This window comes from Oreochromis aureus, linkage group 1 (genome assembly GCF_013358895.1).
Source record: "Oreochromis aureus strain Israel breed Guangdong linkage group 1, ZZ_aureus, whole genome shotgun sequence".
Classification (NCBI taxonomy): Eukaryota; Metazoa; Chordata; class Actinopteri; order Cichliformes; family Cichlidae; genus Oreochromis; species Oreochromis aureus.
The window spans coordinates 29,693,309-29,718,065 of record NC_052942.1 but is presented as its reverse complement, the minus strand read 5'-3'; the positions used below and the strand labels follow the sequence as shown (position 1 = coordinate 29,718,065).

Here is a 24,757-nt window from a genome sequence, read left to right as displayed (position 1 = left end):
TTGCATGTTTAGCTCTTGAGAAAGGTGATGTTTTAATAAAATCTGAGCATGTGCTTACTTACTATTAGGGAAGTGAGAAACACTGTTCCTGTTTTCTGTTTACTTTGCACTTGTTCCACTGCTGAGGAAAGAATGCTCATTTATCTGATTATAGATGGGATAGAACTAGAGAGTGACAGAGAAGGATCTCTGAGGCAACGTGTCAGAAAGATACAGAGATTTATCAGTAGGAGTAGGCCAGAACTTTCTCGGAGATAATGGGGACTGTGTCACAAGTTTATGGCATCAAATAGAAAATGCACTGTCAACTGATATATCAGAGGAACAGGTCAAGTTGAGCATTTTTGAGACATGTGCAGAGGAGGTATGGTGGATATACTGGAAAAGATTGTTAAAAATGCAGCTGCCAGCTAGGAAGACAAGAGGAAGAACACAGAAAAGGTGTATGGATGTAGCAAAGAAGGACATCAAGAGCTTCGGTGTGACAGAAGAGGATGCTAGGGATATGGATATGTTGACCAACTGAAACAGAACAAGAGTGGTCCATCACTTGTTATTTGTGTTGATTATTTTATATTTATGAATTTTGACCTTATCTCTTTTTCTTTCATATAGAATGGTCCAGTGTATCTTATGCTAAAGGAAGCACCTTTGTTTGTAGTTAGAGATTTTGACCAGATTGTGTTATGACTGCCACGTACATACTTCTTGGACATTTCACACTGGAGCAAATTTGACTACTTGACCACATCGAAATACCAAGGAGGGAAAATTAACATCTAGAGGAAGTGCAAACAATAGAAATGCACAAGGACCAGTCATTACTGAATAAAACAGGAAATTACTTAAACCAAACCTAATAATGCAAAACTATGAAATCATTCTGTTATTAAAGCTTTGTTCTAAAAAGACATCCCCACTAAGCAACTCAGTCTGCATCTCAAGTCAATTTCAAGTCCCAGTGTGGTCCTCTTTTTAAATTTGTACCTCCCATCCATCCATTGTCTTCCACTTATCCTTTTCAGGGTCACAGGGTGGCTGAAGCCTAGCTGTTTTAGGGTGAGAGGCAGGGTACACCCTGGACAGGTCGCCAGTCTGTCGCAGGGCTAAGACATAGAGACAGACAACCATTTGCCCTCACATTTACTCCTATGGGCAATTTAGAGTTACCAATTAACGTAACCCCACTAACTGCATGTCTCTGGACTGTGGGAGGAAGCTGGAGTATCCAGAGAAAACCCACACCAACACAGGGAGAACCTGCAAACTCCAAGCAGAAAGTGCTGTGAGGTCCTGAGTGCTAACCAATGTGCTACTGTGCTGCCCATAAATAAAATTTGCACATACGTAGATAAAAAATATAGAATTTCATGATTTTACTGAGGGGTAATTAGTTTTAAGAATATGGCCCAAAGTTACAGTTATGTATGCCTCTACCACTGGAACATTTGGTATTCAATTTTTTGTCTTTTCTTTTCTTTTCTTTTCTTTTCTTTTCTTTTCTTTTCTTTTCTTTTTTGTTTTATATTTTATATTGTGCTGTTTTAATCATGAATTAAGTGATTGCCACAGGCAAATCTGATGCATAATTCACATAGTGAATATATGTTGTGTCAAAACAGGCAATCTCAGCTAGTGAAATTTGTAAATTCCATTGTTGTTAGTTTGAACACCAAAAGCTCACAGAGACAAATTTATCCAGTGTTCTTGCAATAAAGCCATGGCTTTGGGCACCAGTTTAGGTCATTACTGATAGAGTGTTGCATCTAATTTTCTGCTGTGTAATCCATCTTGCACTCTTAAGAAACATGCAAGTCTCATAGGTGACATGTGTTTCTTACATTCGTTTATTTTTGCCAGGGGACTGTGTGGGCACGCTGTGCTTGTTATTATTTATTCAAGCCTGATACTGAACGCCTAAAAAATTCATGGAGTTGAAAAAAAGATTATTATATGGTTGTAGGCTGTTCTTACCAACTGCTCATTCTTGATAAATCTCTGTCTCACAACTTGTGTGCCTTTGTAAAACTAGCAATGATACACTGCCACCCTCTGGCATGAAACCACTCACTACACATCACTGACATCTCAGTGTGGAATTTCCCTGTTGGATTTTTAAGAGGTTCAAAGGAAGGTGCTGATGAAAGTATAAAAAATACAACAAAAAACACGTAAATCAATATTATTATGGGACCCTATATGTAAGTAAATAAACATATAAAACTGACATTTGATACAGGCGAGCGAACACAGTTGAACCTGAATCATATGCAACAGCAGATTGTTACAATACTTAGATCAAAAGCAGTCACAAGAGAACTATTCTCGACTACTACTACTCCCACATCGTAACCAGTTCTGACAATTTCAGGTCCTTGTGTAGATTATTCAAGGAAACAGTGCAGGGTATCGAAAAGCCATTTTTTCTAATTCCATTCTGACTCTAGAGATAAACACTTGTAAAATATTATGTGAGGATAGGGCATACTGGCAGCAGGTTTTACACATAAAAACAGACAAATAAGAAAGAAAGAGCCCAAGCAGAGATTTATATATCAAAAAACAGCCAAAGGGAAGTCTGCAGACAGACTCAGCAGCAGCACACACAATTTCATCAACCAGTCATAAAATGTAAAGCACAATGGTAGACGTTATCTAACCTCTTTAGGTACAGGCGCTAGGCCAGGTGCATTCATAACGAGATCATCATAATCCAATAAAAATTCCTCACATGGACCGAGAAACCACATTTATTTGTATTTATTTATTTGTATAAAATAAATTTAATTTTTAATTTCAGTTCCGTTTGCAAAGGTTCAGTTTTGACACAAGCTTCTCAACATGAGTTTTAAAGGACAAATTCTGGTCTATAATGATGCCTAAATACTAGTTGTGACCATTTCAGTTTCACCCACTTAAGTGTTTTTGATTTTAGGAAGTTTCAGTGTGTTTGCTATTGTCTAAGCTGTATATTTAAGAGATTTCAAACAGCAAAATACCAAATGTTAATCTGTTCACACTTGAGTTTTTATCTATAATCTGATAGGTCAAAATTAAAAACATGGCATTCAGTCTCAGTTTATGCTAGGTATTAGTTTCATTGTATATCGGTGTTAACATGCTTTAAAAAAAGACTCCCAAAGTCTTCAGTCATTATTGAGTTAAGTGATTGGGAGACCGTGGTTCAGGGGGTTGGGATGTTCATCTGTAACTGGAAAGTTGCCGGTTCAATCCCCAGCTCTCTCCGTGCTGGTGATTGTGTCCTTGGGCAAGACACTTTACCCTACCTGGTGTTGGCCAGAGGGGCCTATGGCGCGATATGGCAGCCTCGCTTCTGTCAGTCTGCCCCAGGGCAGCTGTGGCCTCAACTATGGTTTGCTTGCACCAGTGAGTGAATGAATAGTGGAATTGTAAAGCGCTTTGGGTGCCTAGAAAAGCGCTATATAAATGCAATCCATTATAAGGTAAGTTCTGGTGTCATAGACATGAGATTAAGAGCCCAGCCAAAAAAAGTATAGTTTAAAGACAGGGTTGAGCTTGACACCATGAAGCTATTTTACTTTGCTAGCTATGTTAACAAACTCAAAGGACATAGATAAGGAAAAACTGTTTGAGTGCAGTCATCAAGATATTAAGACATTAAAAAAAAAATACATACATGCATTAGTCTATTCATGCCAGTTTATGTTTCTCATAAACCTCCTGCCTACAATATTGGAATGCTGCCGTAAAATAGGAGTAGCACAGCTGGTGGTTGGGATGAGGGAAGCTTGCAGCTGTGGAGAGCAGCATGTAGGGAGAAGAAAGAAACACCCCACATGCAAATTCTAAATAACAAACTTGGTGAGTTACTTCTAAAAGACAGTTAAAGCTCATTTTAACTCTGGTGCTGCGTCAGAACTTTATAAAATAGATGCTGTTTCGAACGACATCGCACGATAGATTTACAGACTCACAGATCATTAGCTCAAATGTAGTACAATGTTGTTGACAAACGCCCCAGCATTACCCCCAGTGTGTTTGTTTTGAATGGTGACGTCACCAGAGCACGTGACCGAGCAGCGCTTCCTTGCGGCTATTTTATTGGTCAAACCTAGAAGAATCTGCACAGTGGGGCAGGCCGTAGCCATTTTATTATTTTAACAGCAAAGGTGCAGGTGCATCAGTATTTTATTTTTTAAATATACTTATATACTAAGTGTTTCCATTTAAGTTCTTACGATACCATGGGCCAGTGTGGGATTACGTCATCTAAAACCGTCTTGGTTTTCCTCAATCTCATATTTTGGGTAAGCAACGGCAGATGCTTGAACAATGTGCAGCATCCCAGTGAGGCCGAGGATGGACTGTTAGCAAACTGCGCCAGAGATGCACTGCAGTTTGGCGTTAAAACAGATGCATTATGTGGCGGTAATTTGTGTGTAAAGACGCACTCTGACGTTAGTATTCACTGTAAACTGCACGGACGGTAACTGGAAATCCATTTGACTGGTTAGCAGTAGCTGTAGCGTGTTCTGTAGCTGCCGCCCACAACTTATAGCTATGACGTTATGCAGCAGCAGCTGAGTTAACCTCCAGCGCTGTTTGAGCTGCATCATGCTAGTATATTAAAAGAACAGCAGAGCTAAATTAAAGCATGTATAGATGAGCAAAATTCCAAATAAAAGAATTTCTGAATCTCCACAATGATCAAGCAGGATGACTGAATAATATAGAGACGTGAGGCCCAGTCCACACTGCTTATGCGTGCTTTGTCTGTGAGCCTGAATTACCATTATTCATGTGAAGCTATGATATCGTTATAGCACATATGGGTGATTGAAATGTCATGTTTTTGTGTCCAAGTGCATGATTTCTATTTAAAATCATTTATTAAATAATTTATTAAATGAATTACTTGTAGGTTTAAATAAATAATATATTAATATATTTTGAGTTTATTCAAAAAATTAATTTTATTTACTATTTTTCCGTTTTGGTAAACATGCCTATATTTGTGTGTGAGTATAAAAGCAGCATAAGAAATATTTCTATATTGGATATCATGTTGTAGATCTTATATATAATGCTGTATTTGCACCATTTTTAAAAAATGTTTTGCGTTTGTAAGGCTGCCGTCTTGTCCAGGACTCGCTTGTAAATTTCTGGTTAAATAAAAGTAATGAAAAAAGACAAGACTAAGTACACTATTAAAGTTGGGGTTTAAATGATTATACATTCAAATTTTGATATAACAATCATTTTAAAGCTGTTCAGATCATTAAAATAATTGCTCAGCAGTTTGCATGTTCTCAAATGTCAAGGTGGTTTAACCATACAAAAACTATAGTTTAATTATGAAATCAAAAAACTAATAATAGGGAAGAAGTGTATGCTTTTGCTACCAAATACAAACGTTAACACAGACGATTAAGTAAAAGCCTGTCTGAACTGAAAATAATTACAAAAGTAGTTGCAAAGATGGCTTAAGTCATGTGGTGCAACTGCAAGAAATGTCAGTTAAATTGTTCTAGGCCGAAAATGTATTATTAAATGATTTGCACTCACATAAATTGAAGCAGGTTATGTCTCTTTATGCTTCTATATCTTATTCCTTTTTCCCTGTTTCTCTCTGCAGGCTGCAGCTGGAATTTTATGCTACATAGGAGCTTATGTGTTTATCACATATGATGACTATGACCACTTCTTTGAAGATGTGTACACGTTGATTCCAGCTGTTGTAATCATAGCTGTCGGAACTCTTCTCTTCATCATCGGTTTGATTGGCTGCTGTGCAACAATACGTGAAAGCTCCTGTGGCTTGGCAACGGTGAGTATGCCAAAAAAAAAAATGGTTTCATGCCTATGGTAGGAAACTGTAGGAAGCACGTCAAAAGTGCCAAGGAAGGTTGGTGATATAGCCTCAAAGTCACCATGATATTTCAAGAAAATTTGCAATATCGATATTTCTGACGATAAAGTAAAAAATACTGAATGGTGTTTTTCATGCTTGCAGTTTGCAGGCAGCACCATTCATATTGTAAGTAAAGGAAGGGCATTTTCACAATATTGGCACTAAAAACTAATTTCTACCTGGGATGTTGTATATTGATTTGAGCTCATTAACTAGCATTTTAAAGCCCTTCCTTTCAACCATCGCTAATTTACATCCACTATTTTCTTTTCCTTTCATGTTGAGCCTAACTTGTAAATGCTGCGCTTGGTGGAGTCGTTTGTTTACATTTCAGTCAGACATCAGCAGCTGCTAGTATCTCATAGCCTTCATAGTCTGGTTGTGTTTTTGGCTCAAGTGCTGACAGAAGTTTATGTCTTTAGTGAGAACAGTTTGTTGCAACTTTGTGCTTTGTTGAAAGTTGATGAAGAAACTGCCTTTTTAAGTTACTACTGGATGATGCTGACATCCAGCTCTTACTGGGAATGTACATACATGGCTTTGCTAAAGCAATAATAATGCAATATGGGTTTTAATGTGACTTTAATTAATTAAATTGCGGTAGTGGAAGAAAATACTTAAAATGCTGTAAAAATGCAGGGAGGGATTTTAAAAATAAAATACCAATGATTTGACATTTTCACTTGTTTTGGCAATTTTGATTGATAAAACCTCACATTGCATTGAAATTACATTAGAAAAGACGCTTTTTATAAATGGGGACAATTATTAATTAGTAATGCATTCAGTGGCCAACTGCCTATTGATTTTAGAGAGTTTTAATATAGGCTTTAAGACAGAGAGAAAATGTCCTATGTTCAATATTTTTTTTAAATTTTAGATCAATTTTACCATCAGCTTTCTGTCTCTGTTTTTCAGTTTGCTGCCATACTCCTGCTGGTATTTGTAACGGAGTGTGTGGTGGTGGTGCTTGGCTACATATACAGAGCAAAGGTAAACACTGTTTTGTTGGTCGTGTTCTCTTCTGTTAAAGGCGATAATGAAATGCTGCTGCTAAATCTAAATTTGTCTCCTGTTTCAGGGTAAATTACCCACTGTGGCAACCCATTGTGAACAAGGGAGTTTTTACAAATAAATGTTTTATTACTGTGTGTAAAACAGCTCCTTCTGCTATGATGAATAAATGTAATTAATTTAGCTGCTCTCATTTATCCTTAATCCATTTCGGTTAAAGTGCTTCACAGGCTTCTATAATTAGTTTTTTGACAATGTTATAAGACTAAGTCAGCATTTTCTAATTACTTTGAGTGAGCAATGAGTGGTGAATAGTGACAGTTGTGTTATTTTTTGTTTTGTTTTCTTTGTTTTTATAGGTAGAAGATGAGGTGAATCACTCCATTCAGAAAGTTTACAATGAATACAACGGCACCAACGCTGATGCTCCTAGCCGGGCGATTGATTATGTGCAGAGGCAGGTGAGAAAAAACTTCTATTGTGACACATGATTTTGTCATCTAAAACTGGAAAAAGTGAGTGCATACTGTTTTTAATTACGTTACTTTTTATGCTTTCCTGGTAGTCACATATTAGATGATGAATTTTAAAATTGTAATTAAAAATGTTTCATTCACCATTTTTCCTAGCTTCACTGCTGTGGCATTCACAACTACTCTGACTGGAAGAACACCCGCTGGTTTAATGAATCCAAGAACAACAGCGTCCCCGTCAGTTGCTGTCAGCCCAGCATCAGTAACTGTACAGGCACGCTCACTCGACCAGCAGATCTTTACCAAGAGGTACACACCACTAGTGTGGTGTCTATAATTAAATCATTAACAGAGACTATAAATATTTTCCAGCACGTTACAAGTGTGTTTATAGCTAGAAAACTTTTTTATTTTTCGTCTTTAGGGATGTGAAGCTCTTGTTGTGAAGAAATTAAAGGAGATTATGATGTATGTCATATGGGCTGCGCTGACTTTTGCATCTATACAGGTAAGGAATATAAAGCTGCAAACACAAAGGTCTTAAAAAATTGACATCTGTATTTCGTCTTGTAGATAGTTATAGTCAGATTTTACATACTTATATGCCGCATCATAACTCAGCTAAAGCATATTATTAGAACTGTATTTAAAGAGTCTTGCAATAGACTCAGGTGAGTAGGGTGTATTATTGAAACTGCAGTTGTCTTGGTAACAAGTGAACTGAAAGTAGCTCTGACCTAATTGAGACAAAGTAATTGTGGTCAAAGCATCTATGTTTAACAAAGCACCTATGCTGTGGTTGTTGTCAGCATAGCATCCAACTTTCCAGCCAGAGTGCATATAGTAATAAATGCAACTATAGTTCTTATACAGTGCAGCATATGTTCTATAGTTTGTCCCAATATACCTGTTAAATTTTTAAACTGTTTAGTTGTACTGTTTAATTAAATTTACATGGAGGTTGCTGAAGGGAAAAAATGGACTTCACAGTTTTGATCCCTGTGCTGTCTGCCTGCAGATGCTGGGCATGCTCTGTGCTTGCGTGGTGCTGTGCAGGAGGAGCCATGACCCAGCGTATGAGCTGCTGGTCACAACCAACAGCTATGCATGAAGAATGCAGCCGGCCAACAAAACACTAAGAAAATCAACAGGAGCGTCACAGGACATGTCCACACTAGTTATCAGCTATAGTTATATAAGCTCAAGCACACCTTGCACAATTCATGATAAAGTAGCGAACACTGACGTTTTGGGTGGGAGCTTCAAGGGAAAACCATTTATTTATTGACATGCTTTCCAAGTTCCTGTTACTTTTAAATGTTTATCCTTTTGTTACAAATACTGAAATATTTACAAAAGCCAAAGTTGTATATGGCTAATTGACTTCTGATTATTGATGTGCAATTTTTTTTCTTTAAATTGTGGCTTCATAAAATTTGTGTATATGCCCAATAAGGATGACGAGAAGCTTAAATGTGAAAATAAGACTGGTCGTGTTGTATGAAAGCTTTTTCTTGGCGTGCTATTTTGCACCATGGCTGGAACTCTGGAGATATTTAGTGGTTGTCCAAATGCATAAGCTATGTTAAAAATAACATGTACTCTATTACCAAGGCCTTGGTTTGACCAGACCAATCTTTTTAGCATAGTACAGATCTGACGTTTTAATCTTAGCTGTTCCATGAATGCAGTCTAGTTTTTAAGATTTGCAGAATAAGAATAATGAATGTTTGGTTTTTTTAGGTGTTGGAGCAGCATCTCATTCTCAAAGCCATGTTTGGTGAAAGAGTTGTTTATGTTCACAAATATTCCGATTGTAAATTTCCAAATCAGGCTTCACTAACAAGGTATTGCTAAGATATAAATTGTGAATTAACTATTTGGTCTCCAGTGCCATCAGTAGGAGTATTATCAGTGTTACCTAAAGATTTATATATTTAGATTCAGTCTGTTACAGTCACACATTTCCTTGTTTAGTTTGATTTAAGTATAAACCTGATTTTAAAAAAATACACATTTTTTGTACCTTGTAGTGAAAGTGTGTACCCTGTTAATATTTTTAAGCTGTTAAGTTGATCCCATATTTAGCTAGTTCCACAGAAAAATATGAGAGATAAAAGGAGACAAATAAACTCATACACCTCAACTGGATTGTTTTAATTTTTTTTTTCACGTGACAGTAAATATGCTACCAAAAAAAACAAACCGACACAAAGTACTTAAACAAGCAATGGTTGGCTATATCATCAGGCGCATTGAAATATATTAAACATGTTTAAATGTGCCGTCACTTGACAAGCATAAAAAATAGTTTATTCTAGTAGTTTGTTCATCTGTATGTGCTACTTTTGTAGCCAATGGTCTGTGGAGGGTTTACAGAAAAAACTTATATGTACAGCAGATATAAATGATGATTACTACAGTCATATGAAAAGGAATGTTTTTGCAGGATTTTATGCAGTCCTGTGAAAAACACATTACACAGTTATGTCTTCTATGGGAATTAAGTGGGTAATTATCAGCCTGGTGCTGCTAATCAAAAGCAACTGATCATCAGCAAGTGTGACCACCTATGTAAAAGAAGAAGTTTTGGCAGATTACTAATTTGGAGCATTTAGTTTTGTTTTGTTAACGCTACAAGACCACATCTACTTCCCAGTAGTAGATTCCCCAGCAATTTCACCCAAAGTCTGACCATGCAATACTTAGAGAAAATTGCAAAAGGCTAAGAGCTACATTCCTCATTTAGCATGTTATATCTAAGTTCCTGACAGTACAATTCCTGAACGAGTATGGCTTGTTTGGAAGAATTGTAGGGAGAAGATGGAATAATAGTTTAGGTTTGCAAAGTTGTATTTGAACAAACCAAAAGACCTCCAGAACAAGACCAAAGAGAGATGCCTGGTCATAATGCAAAGTGGCACATTTATTGGTAGCCAAGTGCACATCAGCGCAAACACCCCACACCACTGTTAAACATGGTGATGGAGGGGTGATAATTTGGGCTCATTTTGCAGCCATTGTATTTCAAACAACTCCAGAGTCAAGAGTGAGGCCATATGTCCGACAGCGAAATCTTGGCCAAAACTGGGTAATGCAACAGGATAATGATCCCAAACACATAAGCAAGATGGCTGAAATAGAAAATACGTTGCAAAGTCCAGACCTTGACATGACTGAAATGCTGTGGCCAGACCTTAAGAGAGCTGTGTGTGAACAAATGCCCGCAAACCTAAATGAACTGAAGCAATGTTGTAATGATGAGTGGGGCAAAAGTCTTCAACAACAGTGTGAGAAACGGATGAAGTATGAAAACGATTACTTCATGTTATTGCTGCTAAAGGTGATTCTACAAGGTAGTGAATCATAATTTGTACTCAGTTGTTAAGGACAGCATAGTTCTATGAAAACCTTCCTTTTCACATAACTAGAAATCCAGCCCTCTATCTTCACCAGCTCACATGTGCACCACATAAATGGATCATTTAAAAGACAGCCAGAAGCATATACATCTGCGCTGTATATATGTGGCTGCTTAATGCTGCTAAACTTAGCAGTCACTGGTGGTTTACATATGGTACTCATTCTGTTTTCTTGTCATTTGAGATGAATAAGATGATTCATCTTATCAAAAGTCATTTAAGTTCAAATTTTAATGAAAAAAGTATGTGATGTTACAGTGCTTAGAATGTACTGGTGCAGTACTAGTTTGCTACTATTAGAACAGAAACATACAGATTTATGTTGAAAACATGGTAACTTGACTAAATGAAGGGAATTTTAAAATTCTTCATTGGTTTTCTAAAGCAGATAGCTAACCATTCTTTAGTCATATATTACAAGTATAGGAACTAAAGATGAGATAAACAATGTAGCTATACTGATTGTTCAGAACTGAAGAAGCTTCTCGGATGAGAGGTGAAACGTCTTCAAGCAACTTAAAGAAGTCCAGACGCTTTTCTTTGCAAACTCCTTTGACTATACTGATTGTCCAAACCAGTGTAAACAATGAGGCTGATGTAAGCTGGTGAATGCATTTCCTTTAACTTGCATTAATTGCTTAGGTAGTCTACTGCTTACTAAATTATCCTTTTTAGTTCAGGTTTTTGGTTAGTTTTTCATGTTAGCCAGTATTGTAAGAGCACTTGGGGAAAAAAAGCCTGGCAAAAATGTGTTTGTTTGTAGGCTGTATTCTGTGTGGCATGTGTTCGCTTTGATGTGTGTCTTTGCAAGCGTGCAAGTTTTTAAGTATATGAGACATCTGTTTTGATGTGTTGACATTCTTTCTGTCTACTTTCTTGCAATTGCAACTGTTGTTCTGTGTATACCACGCATGCTGTGGGGGCACAGTTGTGTTTACACAATCACAGTGTGTTTATCCCCCCAAAACAGTTATTTTGGGGGCAAAAAGCAGATACCAATAACATAAGTTATTGCATTTTATGATAAAACTCATTGTAAGGCAGTAGTTCTCAAAGCTTTTTTTGGCGTGCTCTATATCATAAGCTATAAACCCCCCACACCCCACAGTATTTAATTTGATTAATTATATTAAGAATAAAAATGATGCACATAGCATTTTACTTAAATAAAGTTGCATATTATCAGTGAAATAGCCCGCCCACATTTTGTGAACCACGGTTTTAAGGTAAAGGGGCAGGCAAGTAAGAATTAGATTTAAGGTTCTTTTTCATGAAATTACTATAAATAAATTGAATTTCTCCTGAGATACAAAGAAAATAACTGTATGTGCGTACATGTTTAAATTTTGCCTAGATAGTTTCCTGGCACCAGTCCACTAAACCCATTCCTCTCCACCGTCCACCACCCATTTTGTTCTTGGTCCAGCACTCGAACTATATCTCCTCGGCTCACAGATAGCTCATCTTCTTCCTGATCAGTCGATGTAAAGAAAGCACATCTTAATTACAGGCAAATATCACTTAAATACAGTACCGCTAATACTTTCTTTTTTTCTTTCTCGATCATCTTGCTCAATGTTCACTTTCTTGGTGTAGGTTTTAAAATAATCATGCAAATCACCTTTGCAGTGTACTGATAAAGCACAACATAGAAGATTTCATCAGGTGGACCCGTGGACAGTGGCACTTCTTGGTGAATGCATGGAAGGGGTGCATATCCGTCATCTGAAAGCTGAACTAAAGCAGAATTGAATGTCAGAAATTGTAAACACAAAATGTAAAAAAAACAACAACATTGAATCTGCTATGTATTTTAAACAATTGTGACCAACAAAAGTACAACAAAGAGTTTCAAAGTGCGGCTTCTCTCACGAAGGGCAAAGGTAGCCACCCATATCTACCCACAGAGTTCAACTTTAAATAGCACAAAAAGTCATACCAATAAATTCACGCAACTATGTGTTTGACCCATGACTAAATATAACACTTTTTCTAGCTCCATGTTTTATAATTGCAATGTGTTTCACATGCAGTATGTTAGTAAATGACAACAGCCATTGTGTATGAATGAGTGAAAGGACACAGTTCCACCGTTTCTGTGGTAAGCATGCAAATAAATGAAGAGACCAACAGGGCCTGTGATGTGCTACTGTTCAAAACCAACAGCCTATACCGTTTTACACATTTGGCACATACATGACTCATTGGTGAGAAGATTGGCCTCACATCAGGTGCACTACAGCATATTTAAAGTTCTTTCTTACTTTGAAGTGTACTTTCTTGATTTAATATTAGAATATCATTTTTATCTCTGATTCATATAGTGAAATGTTTCAAATTAATTGACTGCTCTAACCTCCAATATATGAATAGAAAGACCAACTCTCTATATATGTAATTTATAAAATATAGCAGAACCAACAAAATATTGAAGACTTAGGTCTTTCCTATTGTTTAACAATATAACTGAGTGAGCGGTTGCAATACTTACATTCTCCAATGGATGACAAAGCAGATCGTGGGCTGAGTGGACTGTCCATGTCAATGTTCAGAGAACTTCCAAGCAGGGGGTCAGAACACCTTTAGATCAAGAGAGATATTTAAGATACAAATGTTTAATTTTGTGAATTCAGCGAGCAGAGGTCCAAATTTCTAACATTAAAAAATAACAACAAACGATGATGATAAAGATGATGATTAACAAAGAGAATATTTTCAGGACATGGTTTGTGTTTAGTTTGCAGAGTACAAAGTATATTATATACATTATATAAACTAAAGTATATTATATAGTATATTATATACACTATAGTACAGTATATAGTATGTTATAAACACTGTTGAAGCAGGTCTCCTCTGGATTTCTTTTTCCCATATTAATTCTGTCTCACCTCTTTGACGGATCTTCTTCTCCTCCTGCAAAATGAGCTTGGCCATTGTTGTCTCTGACTGTCCCTGCCTTGTAATAGCTTTCAAACACTATGGGCTCTGCAAGAAGAAAAGAGAAGCTGCTCACTTGAAAAATGAAGCCAAGTGATACTTTTTGCCTGTGTGTCAATTGAAAGAGAAAGTCAAGAAGCTGAGCAGCACTCTTTATATCCTGTTATTTTGTAGTGGAACTTTTCTCACTTCAACTTTGTACTTATAAGTAAAGGAAACAAAATAGCCATCTTTCCAGTAAATACAAATTGTGAGAGCTCACCTGGTGGCTTCAATCCGGTGCCTTTCATTTCTATGAAAGAGTTGTTGTCTTTGGTAATGTCACACTGTTCCAGAAATTTCCTCACCTCCTCGTAAGACTGGTTTTAAAAAGGAGGAATTCAGTACATTTTATGTTACTTTTATATTACTTTCACTTTTCTTTTACGTTTATGCATAATTGATAGTTAATTAGGTTAATGAAAATATCCCGATTTGGTTTTATATACAATCAACCAATGCTGCTCACCAGCTCTTACAAAATCTTAGATTCGTAAATCCTGGAAGACACAATTTTTCTGTCTGCCAGTTATTCATATTTGGAATGTTTTAGAAAGTGGCAAGTACGGAGCCCATAAAACTATCGGCCAAGTGATTGTAATAACTTTCAAGAAGAAGTCAAGGCTACATGAGCCTGCTAACAAGCTTCAAGTCGCGATCCATTAGTTTATCCAGTAGCAGGCCACAATGGTGGTCTGACATTCAACTTAAGCACACTTAAGGTTTGAAAATTAAAGCCTCATTGAACTAAAATGTGATCAGAGGAACGACAAAGAGTGAAAACTGCACTATTATTACAATTCTGGTTGATAAATTCTCATTAAAAGAACATTTGGGAATAAAATTTTAAAATCAGTTTTTTGTAACACTAAAAGAGATACTTTTTGTTTTGTTTTGTTTTTTAAGAAAACATTTTTTTTAGGTTTATCCAGCAAGACAATGTACTAATACCTAATTTAGAAATAGAAATTTGCATTTTTATTTTTCTTGGCATTTTTATTCTATTTGTTTTATTCTGTTTACATATTAAATAAAGGGAAAACTACCTCACCTCATCATCTTTGACACATTGCATGGAGAAATGATTGCAGTGGTCCCAGAGAGCACACCTGAGCGTGCTGATCCGATTTCCCTCCAACTGTTGGAATACCTATAATTTTCAAATGAATTCTGTGTTATTACCAACAATGTGATATCACTATTACAAGATTTGCCATGATACTGGGTTGCAGTAATGCAGCTTCTGCATGCGTGCCCATTTTGCCTCTCCAAAACATGAAATGGGCCCATTTCATGTTTTGGAGAGGCAAAATGGGCACGGTGAACCTGTGTGTTTGTTACGCGTTTTGAAATGATACCCTGTTGGGTAATGATCAACCCAGTATCACAGCAAAACGTGATATTTGCTGTGACATAAGGTTGAATTACCTTAACATATACAAAGCTCATTATAGTTTCTTTTTTCCTCTTCTTACTTACAGGGGCACCACCAAGAGCTGTCGGGTGTATGTATGTGTGTGTGCTTGTGTGTGTGTTTGTGTGTGCATGTGTTTGTGTGTGTGTGTGTATGTGGCCCCAAGTGACAGCAAAGTCAACACAAAGAAGCTGTCATTTGAAAAAAAAAGCAGAACTTTTGTGTGATTGAGTGTGTTTCTGCATGGTTGTATGTTTTTCCATTTGTGGCTCTCTCAGTGCAAGATGAAATGTACTTCCGCAAATGGTCACCGCCAGGAAGGTTTTCACAGTTATGGGGGTTGTGGTGTGGAGCTATTTCTGTGGTTAAAAGCCATTATTTTGAATAGAGACATGATTAGAAAGCGGTTAACGAGAAAATATTCTGCAGTACCTCGCAAGTACTTTTGTGTGTCTCCTCCCAGTCCTGGCGAACAGCTTCTAGTTGAACAATGTTGTTAAAATACACCTTCTCTGTGAGAACAGAGCATAGTGAATAGTTACAGTTAACAAACGAAACACTGGTAAAGAACACAAACATAACCACCGCACTGTTTTCAGTCTCTTAATTTATTTTTCCATGAAATATTCTCAAAACAAATAAGTGGACAATGAATGCAATATACTAAAAATACATGCAAGTTAAAAATAAAATGTGGAGTCATACCAGCATCATTGGCCGCCTGTCTGCATTGCTTTATCTTGTGACGTACCTGTGAATCGAATGGTGCACAGGAAGCCACATTCAGTGAGTTTTGTAACCATTTTAACACCAGTCAGAGAGACTGAAATATAAATAGGTTGTTTAGGGAATGGTCTTGAAAGAGATAAAAGAAGAGATGAAACATCTCACACCAGCACACAAACACACTTTAGTTCCGCTTTGCAAACTGTTGCACAACTGCAGAAAAGTCCCATCATAAAGATTGCACCGCTGACAGCTGGAAACTTGTAGTTCGTAAATAGAACTGACTCAGTGGGCATTTGTACATTTTGGGGTGCATTTCTCAGGGAATCTAAAAGTTTGTATTTTGTTGCTCATAAAAACATTTGTCTTTTAGCGAGATAGCTCATGCACTTATTTTACCTTTTCAGGGTTTTTGGACGTAGCACTTGTTTTCTCAGCCCCCTGCTCTGCCTCATCGGCCTCCTTGCACTTCAGCTCATAGTTCTTCTTAGACTAAGAAAAAGAGAAACAAAAATTAGAAGTTCTATTTCCGACAAAGCAGCAGGAAGAACACTTTTTGTAAGTGATGCACCATTTTTAAAAAAAAAATCTGACTTGTATTTTTTGCGCTTGTTAGAACATAAATTGAACAACTTTTATGTGGTTAAGTTTTCATGTTTATTACTAAATCACGCTGATTCCATGTGTCAGTGATAAATGGTAGCAGTGGAAGTGTCTCCTACCTCCATGGTCTTCTTGAAGAATGAAACTTTTTTCTTTTGAACCTTCTCCATGATGCTTTCAAACTAAAGACAAAAGGTTGAAATTACTTGCATATGTTGCTTCAATGCAAACCTGATACTTGCAGTTATTGTTCAGTGATGAATAAAAGACCTGGATTTTTACTGTTAATGTGATAAAAGTCTTGATGTCACTTTGATAAAGACTGAATTAGTCTCTACTCAAGTCTTGAATCGTTTGTTTTTTGAAAATATAGCTTTCCCCATATCAGCTGCTATCACATCATTGCACTCAGTGTCTGTAAAGTGATTTAAATGGCTGCAGGATTAAGTCAACACTTACATAACACAGTGTTTCCCAAACAGGATTTCTTGTATGACTCTTGTACTGGGTTGCAGTAGAAGAGTCACTTGCACTGATTGCTATGAAGACTGGCAGCTATTTACAGCCGTTAAACAGTTACAATATTAGTCTAATGACTTGTGCAATACTAAAAGTAATAAAGATTTATATTATCCTCAGAGTATTCAAACCTTAACCATTTGTGGTTTTTATGTTTAATAAGTCAGTTGTTAAGCAACACATATTTCCCAAATACCTTCTTCCTCTGCTCTTTCTGACGTTCTCGGAAACTCTCAATCTTTTTCACCTCCTCTTTCAATATATCGGATAGTTGGATGTGAAAGTTTCCAATGTTCTCAATTTCTGCAACAAAAAACATTGAAATGGCACAGTGAACCATTTGACATACAAACACATATTTGGATGTAACTTTCCACAGCACATGGACTTACGAGTTTTTAGTTGTTCGAATGATGCCCTCAAAGTGCTGGAAAAACAACACACATTCATAATCAAAATTATTCACCATGCCTGCACTTTGTGTATCTTTTGCAAAGAGGCAGATTAACATTTTTAAAGCAAAATTTTAAGCAAAATAGCAGCTGAGTACAACTTCATTGCTAGAACTCTGCACTGTGTTTTATTGTTTAACCAGCTGCCAAGACCGTGAGGACACCCAAACCTTACCATGCAGACTTTGTGCCCTAGTTTTGTTTTTGTCTTTCAAAAAGAAGAAAAGAAAGGAAAAGAAAAAAATCTGTTTGGTTTTACAAAGATGATTCTTTTATTGGAGGCTCATTGTTTCCTTTTTGTGGCTCTTAGAATATATTGAGTTCAGTACAGATGTCTGAGATAGCAGGGAACAGGAAACTAACAAGTAATGACCTACTGTACACTGAGCAAGGGGCTTACCACACACACACACACACACACACACACACACACACACACATGCATATGCACACACACATACTTACACCTTGGTCTCTTTTTTCTGTGTCTCGCTTTCTGTATCACACACAAATGTGTTTCCTCTAAAAGAATGTGACGATGATATGCTTGACAGCAGCTTATACGTAGTCTTCCTGGTCAGTGCCAGTCACCCTTAACATCTCCATCCCTTACTAAAACCCTTCCAAATAAAAGTTTTTGTCCAAATTGCTATATTTATGTACTAGTTGGGCAGTCTATACAATACATATTGCTGACCTCAAAACAAATTTTTCACCTTATCTCTATGTGTCCTCCAGCTTTGCGAGCAATAGTCACCAGTTCCTTCCCATACTTTTCCTCTGCCAGTGCCCTGTGGGGTATAAATAGGCAGACAAATCATTAGAACCCAGAATGTATGTTTTAGTATTTAGTATTAGTATTTAGTTTTAGTAAAACTGAATTAGCTTATATAAAGTCTGTTAAAACAGTCCAACATTTGCCTTGACATGCATGTACCAACATTTTCACCTCAAATCTTGTTGCTACTTAAACTTCCAAGGTTTTGTTCCTTTACCTAAAAGATCACTGACTGTATGTTACGTCATTCTATTCAGGCCATAACATCACAAAGATGATTTTGGTGACATCTTAGGGTTTATCTTGAATTACTTGTCATTATCAATTAATATAATTCAGCAATCACAAATGTGTGTTAATGCAGAATATTTTGATATTTCAAGAATTAAAAAAAGAAATTGCTAAATTCTGACATCTTGTGACCTAAATGAGTCATGGGCCTGCTATCTTGCATACATGACTAACCACATGTAGTGATTAATGAGTGAAATGACAACGAGATAGCTATTTCTTTTAAAGCTATGATCAAGCTGGAAGCTGATTCCCGTATGAAGTCATGTAAAGTAAAGATCACGGAAAGAGAAGTGCAGCTATGATTAAAATCACAGAACCCATGATTTTAAGTTTATTTTGATTGTACAAATACGAGCTGATCCAACCTCATCTTCAATATCTCTTCCACATCTTTGCACATTTGCCTTCCATCTCGTAACCTTTGGATCACGGCTTCATACCCAGCATGGCAAGTGAAGTCAGACCCCTGCATTGACGAAACACAGAAAAGAAAACTGCTCCAATAAACAGCATTTCTGAAAAAGGCATTGCAACATGTTCTAGACTCATTTTGTGGTAAAATGCAGAACTAGCACTTGTGTACTGCAAAGATATTTGTATGTGGCATGGCAGCGTATACTTAATACACTTGTTAAACTAACCCTTTAGATCGCTTCAAGTGCGCACAGTGACAGTTTGACACGTTACAGTGTCTTTACATGTATGATGTTGATGATTGTGCTTATTAAGTATTTTTTAAGTTGTAAAGCTTACCTTAACCCCCCACCCCCACTCCCACCCCATACGGCTGTGTGTCTATACTAGTATAAACTATAATCACTTGCGGTTTACCTGATTTGGCAAATTTTGACTTACAGATGACAGTTAGGGTTTAAAATATATAATGTATTAACAAGCGATAGCTGACTGTAACATGGTGTTTCTCGGGTTCCTAAAACGGTCTGTTCAACATAATTAATGCATATTATTGTTTAGAAACTATAACAAAGCAAGTAGAGCACAATGCCACAAAAATATACTTACCCAGAAAGCATCTTTAAACATCAAAGGAGCCATCGTATTTTTTACTTCCTTGAACTAAGCACAACTCTTAGTACCGACCTCACTTACAGGACATTTCTCTAAATTTAAAAGCTTACCAACAACCTTGTATGGCTGAAACGTCAGTGAGTCATTTTGAATGAGGAAGAGCTTTTGTCCCGTGATGTCACTGACCACAGACAGCTCAGCCCATTTGTGAAACAGCAACTCTTTCACTTTATGTTTGGTCTAACGGTTGTGTCAGAGCACAGCACTTACATGTGCCTTGCTAGGTAAAGGTGTCAGTATGTCTTTGTGTTTGTTATGCATTGATACGTGTTATGTGTTATGTGTTATGTGTTGCATTGCTGATGTAATCAACACTTACACACAGACAGGCAATATGTTTAAGTGTCACACGCTGTAACCAAAAGTTGATGGTTTACTTGCTGCAAGTAGCATTTGTGGTAAATCATAACCATCTACTGCGTGACTTTTTAATTTTTGGAGAAAAAAAATATTTCTCCCTATTTTGGGGGAGCTTTAGGGTCCCTAATAATATATCAATCATAAAATTTGACACCCTGCCCCCCCCCCAAACAGATATTGGTTTGTTGCTTCAAGGCAACACTGTGCGACAAGGGTAGTAAAACGCCAAGTTATTCTATAATAAGTTTTATTAGTATAACAAGGATGCACAAATAAAAAAGCATAAAACACCAAAATGCATCCAACATTTGACCCTAACCCCATGTACGCGCGCGCACACACACACACACACACACACACACACACACACACACACACACACACACACACACACACACACACACACACACACACACACACACACATTGTGTTTCCATCACTTTTGGGGACATTACATTAACTTACATTCATTTCCTGGAGACTTATCCTGACCCTACCCATCACAAGTCCCTGCCTGAACCTAACCGTAACCCTGACCTTATCCTAAACCTGACTCAAGCCTTCACCCTAAAATTGAATGATTTACCTTGCAACTTGTCCCCATAAAGTAGGCGAGACCTCACCATGTGAGTGTGTAAACAAATTTGTATCCCCACAACAATAAGTAATACACGACCACACACACACAATTACTTTACCAACTGACCCCTGACCCCCTAAGTGTCCCTCAAACCTCATTCAGGGATCCACTCCTCTACTTCACTGTCACTCCCTGTCCTCACTTTCTGAGGACAGAAAGTGCACATTCCCTTGGTTTCCTTCCAAAAGGTGGGGGGCGCTGGAGCCTAGCCCAGCTGTCATAGGGCGAGAGGCGGGGTACACCCTGGACAGGTCGCCGGTCTGTCGCAGGGCCAACACACAGGGACAGACAACCATTTGCACTCACATTCACACCTAGTGGCAATTTGGATTACCCAATTATACCTATCCCACAAGCTGCATGTCTTTGGACGGTGGGAGGAAGCCGGAGTACCCGGAGGGAACCCACGCAAACACGGGGAGAACATGCAAACTCCACAGAGAAAGACCCCGGCCTGATGGTGGAATTGAACTCAGGACCTTCTTGCTGTGCGGCAACAGTGCTAACCACTGTGCCACCGTGCTGCTAATTTTTACATCCATGTCCTGTAATTATGAGTAGATTGTAAAGTAAAAAACATTGACTATGATCATATAAATGCACACAAACACATCTCTACACACCCATCTGTCATTTTTTACAGTGTTGTATGTTGGAGCAGCAGTTTATCGGCAGCTGAGAGGAAGAGGTTGGATAAACTCATCAGGAAGGCCAGCTCTGTTCTGGGATGCACCCTGGACCCAGTGCAGGTGGTGGGAGACAGATGTTGCTGAACTGCAGAGCTCCTTCAGTGACAGACTGCTACATCCTAGATGCATGAAGGAGCGTTTCCGCAGGTCCTTCCTCCCTGCAGCTGTCAGACTGTACAATCAAAACTGCTCCCAACAAACATAGATGTTTACATCTGCGCTGAAACTGCAATAATTTAATCAACCGATTCGCACTACAACCTGGGTTTGCCTCTTATCTGTAGTTAATTTTAATTAATTTGATAACTGTACAGTACTCTGTTTATAGTAACCATTGTCCATGATATAAATATGTAAGAAAAATTGTGTATGTTTCTGTTCTGTGTCTTGTGTACTGTTTGTTTGTATATGTGTCTTTCTGGCTGCTGTTACAACCAAATTTCCCTTTGTGGGACAATTAAAGGATTATTCTATTCTATTCTATTCTATTCTATTCTATTCTATATGCTATGCATATATTGCCTGAAAAAAATTAGGCTAACTGCACAGTGTTGCCTTGAGGCAACAAATGAAAATTAACAGTTTTACTGTATAAATAAATTTTAAAAAGTAGAACAAATAATCAAATATGCTTCTTAACATATTCATGCACATACAAGTATTTTTTATATACATTTATTTCACTATAAACATGTAAAATAGTGATCTTTATCTTACCTCCTAATGGAGATGTCTCTCATGTAGTGCAGCTTGCAGAAAGGAGTCCCACCCCCCCACAAATGAAAGTTACACCACCTTCAACTCATCATTTTATTGGAAAGAGATGTGCCTGGTAGCATTATCTGAAAAAAAAAAAGGTTTTTTTTTGAAGGGCCAGTGTGAGGCATGAAAATGTGGTTTGTTGCCTCAGGGCAACGCTATGCAGTAGAGGGATAATTGTCTTATTTTAATTATGTTGCAGTGACATTTTATCAGTATTTTAAGAAATTAATATTATACAATTAAATGTGCTTTAAGGTGGTGTTAGACGAGTTTGCTTCTCTCTTTTCTTTCTTACATCATTTAGCCTGTTGTTTTGCAAGATGACATTATGAAGTGCTGCAAAATTATATAATATTATTTTTAATAATATGTCATCATCAGCATATTAACCTTCTGTCATTAGAGCTCCAGAAACTGTTGTTGCCATGTACATTCCAGAGATTACCACAAGAGGGAGACAAAAATCTTTGTAAAACATCAAGGCTTGCAATATTATACTGACTAAATATAAGACGTGCACTTTATGGGAATCAAACCCACCTGAATCAACAGTTCCTAAATCTCTATGGGGTGTCTGACATAAAATCCCAAATCTCTCAACCCATTTGAGATGAATACAAATCTGTGCCTCGGGCATCTCTAAGGGAAGCCACAGAGACACGTGAATGAACACATAGAAGGTTAATATTGATTTTCAAAGTGAGAAGAAGGACAGGCTGTGGCGTCTCTCACCACTCGCTCAGTGAGATGTGTGAAAATCTTTGACTCTCTCACAAAGCTGGAAGATCATTTTGTCACACACTGAACAACATGCTAAAGGGACCGTACAAATCAATACGTCTAACTCAGAATAATTATTTCTCAAAGTAATTTCTGGTACTCCTTCAGATTTGAAATGGTGGAATATCAGATACCAATACTGACATAGATAACGAACGAAAAAGCATCCAATAAATTGACATAAAATAGTAGGAAATTACATCAGTATTTACAATAACTTTTTTTTCATCAGTTCCCAACTACAGAAAATTTGTATTCAGGAAATGCTGTTTTGGTTTTCATTCTGATGATTTATCAAAGGCTTCAGATTAAAGTTAGCTATCAGTAGAGTGGCCATTGCTGGGTTCAAGAGGAGAATAATAATTCAGTTTTCCCACTTGGAAAGCCAAAACATCTATCAGTTAGAGCGAAAATAATTCTTCCAGGCCAAGGCTTACAGGTTTTCACATCATGATGTCTGAGTCCATCATGCTTGGCCTTCGTTGTGACCCCGTTTGAGGCCTCAAATGGAGGGACAAGCCCTGGGAATCAGCTGTGCTTCCAGGGGCTGAACACAAGCCCACACACACACACACACACACACACACACACACACACACACACACACACACACACACACACACACACACACACACACACACACACACACACACACACACACACACACACACACACACACACTTCCTACCCTTCTCTCACATGTTTTCTCTCTCTCCCTCACACTCTCCGGAGTGGCAGTTATTGAACTGTGACAAACGAGCCGTGTCAGACCAGCCCCCCTACCTGGGGGATTGGCTAAATGACCTTTCCATTACCCAACCACTGCTGTATTCCCCCTCCACAGATAGAGTTACACACACAGCCACACAGCCCATTTGCCAAGACCAGTGTCACCAGCGCTACCATGAACCATTACATCCTACCGCGCATTCTACATAAAATTAATTTTTTGTATCAAATTTAAGTAAATTTTTATTTTTTGATTTTCTAGATCAATTCTGCTACAAGACTTGCAATAATTTTATATTGATTTTGTGTGTCTATTTTGCACTTAATAGTGGTCCAAACAGTGTGCACGGGCTGAGAGACTAACATATGATGTCAGAAACTGCTTCTGCCTGGTTGCTTCGATTTGGACATATATGTAAGTTATCTGCACTTTTCTCTGTGCATTTTAGCCTCTCACAGGCAGAGTGGTGTGTGACTTAACTGGTTTTCACACATCCTCTATCCTCCATCTTGTTAATCCCCGGCTGACCATTGGCACCAGCCCTAAATCTCACCAGATACAGAACAAGTATAGGGAACGAAAACAGGGGAGGGTGTGAGAGTTGTTCAGTAGAAAGGTTAAAAGTGGATGAGGAGTGCAGAGAAAGATGGAAAAGGATAAGCAAAGGTAATGTGAGGAAGGGGATGATGTAAAGATGAAAGAGGAAGCACAATCAGAAGGTAAATGAGAGAGGAGTAAAAGTCAGAGAAAAAGCAGGTTTGGATTGAACAGGACAAAGTAAAGTTTAAAGTTAATTTCCTCTGCCCGTCGGCTAGGAATGGAATGAAGTGAGTCCTTGGCCACATTAGTGGGAACCTGTTAGGAAGCTGACAGATGGAGGGCTAATGATGTGTAGGCGCAAGGGCAGAGCCTGTAGTTGCTAGTGAGATGATCTGTAGTGGCTGTCATAATACAGCTGAAAACTAACAGCTGAAGGAGGCGGAGGAGAATGAGAAGTGGGAGGAAGAGGAGCGAAAGGAGCAGAGTCACACCAACCCCAGAGAGTGAGCTGAGACCTTTCTCACGTTTGATCTATGTCTGGCTTTGAATGAAACATTTATTAGCTGTCTTAATCCTCAGTATTACTGCTAAGAACTCCAG

General features: G+C 37.7%; 2 protein-coding genes across 3 annotated transcripts; one reads left to right on the top strand and one right to left on the bottom strand.

The window, feature by feature from the left end:
* The first annotated feature begins 4,115 nt into the window (after nucleotides 1-4,115).
* Nucleotides 4,116-9,526, top strand: LOC116314692 (tetraspanin-3-like). Its single transcript, XM_031732791.2, has 7 exons — nucleotides 4,116-4,289; nucleotides 5,618-5,809; nucleotides 6,812-6,886; nucleotides 7,267-7,368; nucleotides 7,537-7,689; nucleotides 7,805-7,888; nucleotides 8,399-9,526. Exons 1-7 carry the CDS (start codon nucleotides 4,227-4,229, stop codon nucleotides 8,489-8,491), a joined length of 762 nt encoding a protein of 253 aa, XP_031588651.1. The 5' UTR covers nucleotides 4,116-4,226; the 3' UTR covers nucleotides 8,492-9,526.
* pstpip1b (proline-serine-threonine phosphatase interacting protein 1b) lies at nucleotides 9,523-19,723 on the bottom strand. 2 transcript variants are annotated; one of them, XM_031732790.2, is made up of 15 exons: nucleotides 19,591-19,723; nucleotides 18,933-19,033; nucleotides 18,212-18,286; nucleotides 17,436-17,470; nucleotides 17,240-17,346; nucleotides 16,644-16,706; nucleotides 16,321-16,413; nucleotides 15,901-15,946; nucleotides 15,628-15,707; nucleotides 14,833-14,931; nucleotides 14,005-14,101; nucleotides 13,694-13,790; nucleotides 13,294-13,382; nucleotides 12,424-12,539; nucleotides 9,523-12,273 (listed from the first exon to the last, which is right to left on the bottom strand). In XM_031732790.2, the coding sequence occupies exons 1-15, from the start codon at nucleotides 19,621-19,623 to the stop codon at nucleotides 12,142-12,144; spliced, it is 1,263 nt and encodes a 420-aa protein (XP_031588650.1). In that variant the 5' UTR covers nucleotides 19,624-19,723; the 3' UTR covers nucleotides 9,523-12,141. The 2 variants fall into 2 exon arrangements, with proteins under 2 accessions (XP_031588650.1, XP_039468115.1); XM_039612181.1 differs by having other exon boundaries at nucleotides 15,628-15,671.
* Between the last annotated feature and the right edge of the window lie 5,034 nt (nucleotides 19,724-24,757).